General features: G+C 46.5%; 1 protein-coding gene across 2 annotated transcripts; it reads left to right on the forward strand.

Moving 5' to 3' along the window:
* Cdk2 (cyclin-dependent kinase 2) lies at positions 1–7,737 on the forward strand. Of its 2 annotated transcripts, XM_013022298.1 has the most exons (8): positions 1–389; positions 1,133–1,210; positions 1,334–1,454; positions 3,593–3,763; positions 4,217–4,318; positions 5,215–5,358; positions 5,660–5,863; positions 6,495–7,737. In XM_013022298.1, the coding sequence occupies exons 1-8, from the start codon at positions 274–276 to the stop codon at positions 6,597–6,599; spliced, it is 1,041 nt and encodes a 346-aa protein (XP_012877752.1). In that variant the 5' UTR covers positions 1–273; the 3' UTR covers positions 6,600–7,737. The 2 variants fall into 2 exon arrangements, with proteins under 2 accessions (XP_012877752.1, XP_012877761.1); XM_013022307.1 differs by lacking the exon at positions 5,215–5,358.

A 7,737-nucleotide genomic window follows, 5' to 3' on the forward strand; every position in this document is an offset into this window, starting at 1 on the left:
AACGCGGGAAGCGGGGGCGGGGCCTCGGCTGGCGGCCGGGAACTGGTTAGGGTGGGGGGGGAGGCGGCAACATTGTTTCAAGTTGGACAAATTGACAAGAGCCAGACTGAGACCGTGTTCCATCCTGACCTGGGGGCTACGGGGCTGAGATCTGTTTCTCCCCCCGCCCCTTCTCTTCCGCCCGCGAAAAGTCGGAGCCCTCTTTCATTTAGGGTTTCCAGGCACCCCCCCCCCCGCTCTAGGAACCGGACAGATTCAACTCGCTAGTGCTTCATGGAGAACTTCCAAAAGGTGGAAAAGATCGGAGAGGGCACGTACGGAGTTGTGTACAAAGCCAAAAACAAGTTGACTGGAGAAGTGGTGGCGCTTAAAAAAATCCGCCTGGACACGTGAGTGATCTCGGTAGCTGGGGCTTTCAACTCGGGAGCTGCTTGATTGTCTCCCGCCCTCCCCCCGCCCAACCTCCCCGAACAGGCGGGTAGCCGTCCCGGGACCGGAAAGTAGCCCGGGAAGGGCTTCGTTTTTGAAGTGGAGGGGTGAGTGAGTTGACGAGCGGTAGTGAGTCTCTCTGGGAGAGTGACTATACACACTGACATGGAACCCACGGAAAAACTTTTCTTCCTATCCTGAGCCCGGGGTGCTCCCCACTGTGCAAGCAGCGAAAACCGGGGAAGAGAAAGGAGGCCTCTGGGATCGGGCCCAGGACTCCTCATGGAACTGGGCTATGGGGGGGGATCCGCAGGGAGCACCTTTCCAAAGACAGAGCCCCCCTCGCTGCCCCAACCCCACCCTCATCGTAGAATTCTTCCCCTCTTTCAAAAGAGTGGCAGTTGGGCCTCACTGGCCCTCTGAGGGAGGTCGGGTGCTCCTCTCACTTTTTTTTCCCACTCTCTCTAGTATCTTCTCTCTGCTCACCACTTCACCGGGAGGTTTACTTACCTTCCCCTGAGAAAAGAAATAATGACTTTACTGTGTCCAAAAACCACACCCTGACTACCCAGGAATTAACTCCTTATAGCACCCTGCTTTCTTATCTGAATTTTCCAAGGGAATCCTAGGGTGGGGGTGAGGTGGGGAGGGGGAGGTATGTTTGTAACCATATTCCCATTTCTGCTTCCCCAACCTTTGTAAGTGAGACTGAGGGTGTTCCCAGTACTGCCATCCGAGAGATTTCTCTGCTTAAGGAACTTAACCACCCTAATATTGTCAAGTAAGTATGGGGGTGGGGGGTGGGAGATGACCTGATAAGGAAGGAGGCTCAAGTTGAGTCCTGTTTGTATATAGCCTGAGTGCTTTCTCCCTCAACGCCATTTCCTTGACCTCCTCTCTGCAGGCTGCTGGATGTCATCCACACAGAAAATAAACTGTACTTGGTGTTTGAATTTTTGCACCAAGATCTCAAGAAATTCATGGATGCCTCTGCACTCACGGGCATTCCTCTTCCCCTCATCAAGGTATTATGCATATATTTTGGGGAGACTAGGGACAGGCAGTTCCGACTTGGATAATTTGTAATTTTGGCCAGCCTCCCAGCCCAAACACCTCCTCTCTTCCCCCCTCCCATATTTTTTCTTTTGTTTTCTTTTGGTTCCCTGCTCATTAACCTGAGGGTTTAGCTGAAGAATCAAAGTTGAAATTCTAGTGAGTCAGCCTAGCAGTTCAGGTGGAAGGTCAGATGAAACTAAGATAAATGGGATGGGATTTGAAGCTAAGCCAGTTACAAGAATCCTCAAAAAAGCCCTTCTCCCCACTTAATGGGGGAAATAACTAGTGTGTCTCAGTTGTCTGTTTTTGAACAGTTCTTCATTCCCAGAGTTTGCTGTCTTCTCTTTCTTCCTCTTTTTTTGTGCTTATATCAGGCTTGAACTCAAGGCCTCAACTCACACTCAGAGCCACGCCTCGTCTATCTAGCAAAAAACTAGTTATCCTCACATCTCAGTAGCAAGGATAACAAGCTAGGATAACAAGCACTGACCGTGCCTTTTTTTTTTTTTTTTTTTTGAGTGCCAGTTCTGGGGCTGGAACTCTAGATCTTGGCACTGATCCTTAGCTTTTTCACTTAAGGCTGGTGCTTATCACTTGAGCCATAGCTCCTCTTCCAGCTTTTTTGATGGCTAATTGGAGAGAAGTGTCTCATGGGCATTCCTGTCCAGGCTGGCTTTGAACTGCACTCCTCAGATCTCAGCCTCCTGAGTAGCTAGGATGACAGGTGTGAGCCACTAGTGCCTGGCTTAGCTCTGTTAATTATTGGTTATTTTGGAGATGGAACTTAGAAACTTTTCTAAGGGGTTGGGAATAGGAGTAGAGGGAAAGTGAGAGAAAATGAGGGAGGAGTTAATACTGTTCAAAAAGAAATGTATAGCCGGGTGCCGGTGGCTCACACTTGTAATCCTAGCTACTCAGGAGGCTGAGATCTGAGGATCGAGGTTCAAAGCCAGCCTGGGGAGGAAAGTTCGTGAGACTCTTATCTCCAATAAACCCTAGAAAACCGGAAGTGGTGCTGTGGCTCAAGCAGTAGAGCGCTCGCCTTGAGCTGAAGAGCACAAGGACAGCGCCCAAGCCCAGACAGAATTCAAGCCCCATGACCGACAAAAAAACAAAAAACAAAAAAAAGAAATGTATGTACTCATTATCTTAATTATATAACTGTAACCCTCCGTACATTACCTTTACAATAAAATAAATCGATGCTTCTATGCAGGCTGGCCTTGAATCATGATCCTTAAGATCTCAGCTAGGATTATATAGATGTGATCCACTGGCTCCAGGTTCCCAGAGCTAATTCAGTCTATCAGCAAATGCTTACTTTTTTTGTCCTGGTACTTGAGTTTTAACTGTTCTCACTAAGACTTTTTGCTCATGGCTGGCACTCCAACAAATGTTAAACACAAATATGTTGAGTATCTTTAGTATGTTAGGTATAGAGTAGGTAAAGAGTGCATAAGAGTACTGGAACTACGGGCTGGGAAGATGGCTCAGTGGTAGAGCGCTTGTCTTGCATTCCTGAGGCCCTGGGTTCGATTCCCCAGCACCACATAAGCAAAAAGAAAAAAAGCCAGAAGTGGTGCTGTGGCTCAAGCGCTAGAGCGCTAGCCTTGAGCTGAAGAGCTGAGGGACAGCGCCCAGGCCCAGAGTTCAGGCCCCACGACCGGACCCAAAAAAAAAAAAAAAAAGAGTACTGGAACTAGAGGTGTGGCTCAAGTGGTAGATAGTCAGCCATAAGTGAAAATCTAAATGAAAGCTTGAGGCCTTAAGTTCAACCCCTCCCCCCATGACTAAGTCCTTTCCCTTACTGGACTGAAAGTCCAATGGAGAATACCTGCCAAGAGCTAGTTATGATTTAACATAGCAAAGGTTTTGGTAGTGTTTTGGGGGTGAAGCATTGAGAAAACCTTAATCTTTTTTTTTTTTTTTTTTGGTCACTGGGCTTGAACTCTGGGCCTGGGCGCTGTCTCTCAGCTCTTCAGCTCAAGGCTAGCACTCTAATCCTTGAGCCACAGCTCCACTTCTGGTTTTCTGGTGGTTTATTGCCCATCTCTTGAGAAAACCTTTAACTGTGGAGAAACATAATCTTCCCTCTTTCCTTTGTCAGAGCTATCTGTTCCAGCTGCTCCAAGGCCTAGCTTTCTGCCATTCTCACCGGGTCCTGCACCGAGACCTTAAGCCCCAGAATCTGCTTATCAACACAGAGGGGTCCATCAAGCTGGCAGACTTTGGACTAGCCAGAGCCTTTGGAGTACCTGTTCGTACTTACACCCATGAGGTAAGTCCCTCTTTGGTTTTCTTCTCTGAGCATCTTGGGAAGTGTTAACAAGGGTATTCAAAAAAAAAAAAAAAAGACTACAAATATCTGGCTGGTAGTTTCTCTCTTGAAAGAATCTTTAAACACTAAGCATGTTAGAGTATATGCAGAATTCATACTGTGAAGCTTAAACAGGCTCAAATACTAAGCCAGGAAAGCTGGATGGCACAGCATTGAAATCATAACCATTTGTCTCATTTTCTGGGAAGGTCCCAGGGTTCAGAAAAGACGGCTCCAAAAGCTATTGGACTAAACTAATTTGGGGCTAGGAAGTTGTATGTAGTCATTTCTTTGGAGAAGTGGAGGGAGGAAAGGAAACTACTTAAGAGTCTGAGAATTAGCACAGTTTTGTTGAGGATCTGAGGAATGTGAATCTCCATGCCTTGTAAATCACTCCTCCCTATTGTTCCCCAGGTGGTAACCCTGTGGTACCGAGCACCTGAAATCCTTTTGGGCTGCAAATACTACTCTACAGCTGTGGATATCTGGAGCCTGGGCTGCATCTTTGCTGAGATGGTATGGAGGCTTGCCTTGTTCCACCCAGCCAACTCCTCCTCACATCTAAGAACATTTCTTGGGCCAGAATCATGGCCTTGCTAACACAGAATTATCTAGGGGATCACCAGAACAGGGGGTTGGCTAGGGCTATAACCCCTGATATTAAGCACAATGTTAGAAGGTCCCCAAATGGACTTGGTATCTAGTGTGCATCTCACATCCCTGAAATGAACTAACTCATTTTTGCAGCCATTCATCTGATTTAGTTTAGTCTGCCTGTATTTGGAAGAATGAGAGATCCATTAGTGCCTCCATCATCTGGCCTGTAGATTTTGTTTTGTTTTCTTTTTTTTATGCTGGTACTGGGGCTTGAACTCAGGACCTGGGCTCTGTCCCTTAATTTTTTTCTCTCAAGGCTGGTACTTGACCACTTGATCCACAGCTCCACTTCTAGCTTTTTGGTAGTTAATTGAAGATAAGAATTTCATGGACTTTCCTGCCTGGGCTGGTTTTGAGCTTTGATCTCTAGATCTCAGCTTCTTTAGTAGGGAGGATTGCAGGCACAAACCATTGGCAGCTGGCTCTGTAAATTTTGTAGGATCCCAGGAATATGGCAAAGCCAACACTCTTCATTTCTGCAGATTTGATCATGTGTCCCCTCCTACTTCTGGCTTTTCAGAGTGAAGGCTCCTTGGAGTGCCTGGCTTTCTGTGGGGAGCTCCCATCTCCTGTAATACAACAGTGGCCTGGGCTGATCAGCAATATACTTTATGGTCCTTTATCTGGGTTATCACTGGGGGCTTAGAAACCATTAGCTTATATATAGCTGTACATATATAACGTGCATTTATCCGCCAGTGCATTACCTTACAATTGCCCATATTCCTCTCTCAATTCATCAAAAAATATTTAAGCACCTAGTGTGTACCCAGCACCATGCTAAGTGCTGTGGGGAACACAGAAGAAATGGAAGACACAGTCTCTGCCCGCTGTGCTCCTATCTAGAAGTGGCTGCATCACAAGGAGGGGGGATGACCGCAGTGTCTACCCCATACCCCGTGAGTGGCTTGGGATCCCTTTGCTACGTGTCAGTGGCACCCCAGACATTCACCCCCTCCCATCCCCACCCAGCCTTGGGGATCTACAAAGCCATGATTGGGGGAAGGAAGGAGGGGGCGAGGAGACAGATGAAGGGACTTTATTGTCTCGGGCTCTGTGTGACTGACCCCATGAAAGGCCCTGGGGAGGGAGTCATGGGGCCCTGCTGACCTTTCCACTGCCTGTGGGAACCTCCTTCATTGAAGGGGACAGTTTTTTGACTGACGTCAATGTGGGTCTTTGGCCTTTCCCCATTTTCAGGTGACTCGCCGTGCCCTATTCCCTGGAGATTCTGAGATTGACCAACTCTTCCGGATCTTTCGGACTCTGGGGACCCCAGATGAGGTGGTTTGGCCAGGAGTTACTTCTATGCCTGATTATAAGCCCAGTTTCCCCAAGTGGGCCCGGCAAGATTTTAGCAAAGTTGTGCCTCCCCTGGATGAAGATGGGCGGAGCTTATTATCGGTAAGAGTCAGGGAGTAGGGAGCTGTCACCTCTCATTTACTTCCCCAGGGAAGGGCTCTTCCTGGATGAAGAAAGGCTGAGGGTTGGGGATGGGAATGTGGCTTAGTGGTAGAGTGCTTGACTAGCATGCATGAAGCTCTGGGTTCAATTCCTCAGTACCATGTTAACAAAAAAAGCAAGGAGTGGCACTATGATTCAAGTGGTAGAGTGTTAGCCTTGAGCAAAAGAAGCTCTGGGACAGTGCCAGGGCCCTGATTTCAAGCCCTAGGACTGGTAAAAACAAAACTCCTGAGACCCTGAAATCTCTGTTCAGCATGCTGGTTTAGATATGGAAGGAGAGAAATGAGAACTGGGTAATCAGTTTTCCTGATTCCTGAGACTACCTGCCAGCTCTTTTTTTTTTTCCCCAAGCCTGGGGCTTGAACTCAGAGCCTGGCACTGTCCCTTAGCTTCTCTTGTTCAAGGCTAGTGTTCTACCACTTCAGCCTTTTCTGTTTATGTGATACTGAGGAATCGCACCCAGGGATTCATGCATGTTAGGCAAACACTCTGCCACTAAGCCATCTTCCTAGCCCCATTTTTTCCCCCTCTGTTCCATCACTAAAATCAGTATATATATTTCTCCCTCCAGCAAATGCTTCATTATGATCCCAACAAGAGGATTTCAGCAAAAGCAGCTCTGGCTCACCCTTTCTTCCAGGATGTGACAAAGCCAGTACCTCACCTTCGCCTCTGATGCCTTTCCCAAAGCCCTCATCTCATCTGTCCATCTAGTGTGGGCTGCACCTGACTCAGGGCTCTGGGCTATTTGGACTCAGGTGGGCCCCTGATCTTTTATGGCTGTTGTAGGCACTGCTCACCTTTCCAACTTGGGAGATTGTGAGATAGAAGGGAGGAACAGGTTAAAATGAAAGGAAGTTTCAGTATTAGATGCACTTAACACAGCCTCTACCACCTTCTCTCACCCCTCTTAGTCATTGCTAAGGAGGGCTGGTATCCAAAACCAAACCAAACTGTTCTCCCCCTCCATATCAGGTTTGCTATTCCCCGTCTCTGAGTATCCCATAGTTATTATTTGCCTGTGTTTGCAATAACAGGGAACCCAGACCTCCTGCTGCTGTTTTGTTTTTGTGTTTGTTTTTAGTAAAGGCCAACTGATAGCAGGGGGCTAAGTTGAAACATTTGAGAACCAAACAAAACCAAACCATTTGAAGGGGGTCTGTTTTTAAAGAATTAGGTTAGAAAAAAGAATAGATTCAATCAGTTTTTACCCTAGTTTTAATGTTTCACCTAGCCTAACAGGCTGAGACTCAAGACACACATCTGAGGAGAGGGGAGAGAAAAAGATGATCTCTGAAGCCTCTTTGTCCCTACTATGGGGGTAAGGAATTGGGAGGCCCAAGGGACAGGGATTATTCTTTACTCTCATCTGTTGCTTTAGCGCAGCCTTATGAAGCATGTGAAAAAATGTTGGACTTTTCATTTCCTTTTAGAAATTTTAGTTCTTCAACTGCCAGGGATCCCTATTTCCCTTTGAAAGCCACCTCTAACTCGTATAGAAGTGCAAGTTAAGGGTTTAGACATCCTTTTAGGAATACTGACACTTTTTTTAGGGCTGTGAATGAGTAGTGCATTGGGAAAATATATTTCTTTAAAAGAAGGATGAACAATTATATTTATATTTCAGGTTCTAGTTTTTTTTTTTTTTGTCAGAGTGGCTAAATTTGCTGCCATGAGCACCTTGGGGGTTTTGTAATTCAAAATTTTTTAAGTTTTTTTTTCTTTTTATGATGTTCTTCTCCCCTTTGTCCTCCAGTGTTCTGTTAACATTATTTGTAATTTAGTTTGTAATTCATTAAAAGAAATTGTTCTTA

The sequence above is a fragment of the Dipodomys ordii genome, unplaced genomic scaffold (assembly GCF_000151885.1).
Source record: "Dipodomys ordii isolate 6190 unplaced genomic scaffold, Dord_2.0 Scaffold3, whole genome shotgun sequence".
NCBI lineage: Eukaryota > Metazoa > Chordata > Mammalia > Rodentia > Heteromyidae > Dipodomys > Dipodomys ordii.

Bases quoted from the DNA above. Each gene is read 5' to 3' on its own strand.
- Cdk2 (XM_013022298.1), top strand. From the start codon at position 274: ATGGAGAACTTCCAAAAGGTGGAAAAGATCGGAGAGGGCACGTACGGA. The intron at 1,211-1,333 runs GTAAGTATGGGG...TCCTCTCTGCAG, and splicing joins AACCACCCTAATATTGTCAA to GCTGCTGGATGTCATCCACA. The intron at 5,864-6,494 runs GTAAGAGTCAGG...TTCTCCCTCCAG, and splicing joins ATGGGCGGAGCTTATTATCG to CAAATGCTTCATTATGATCC.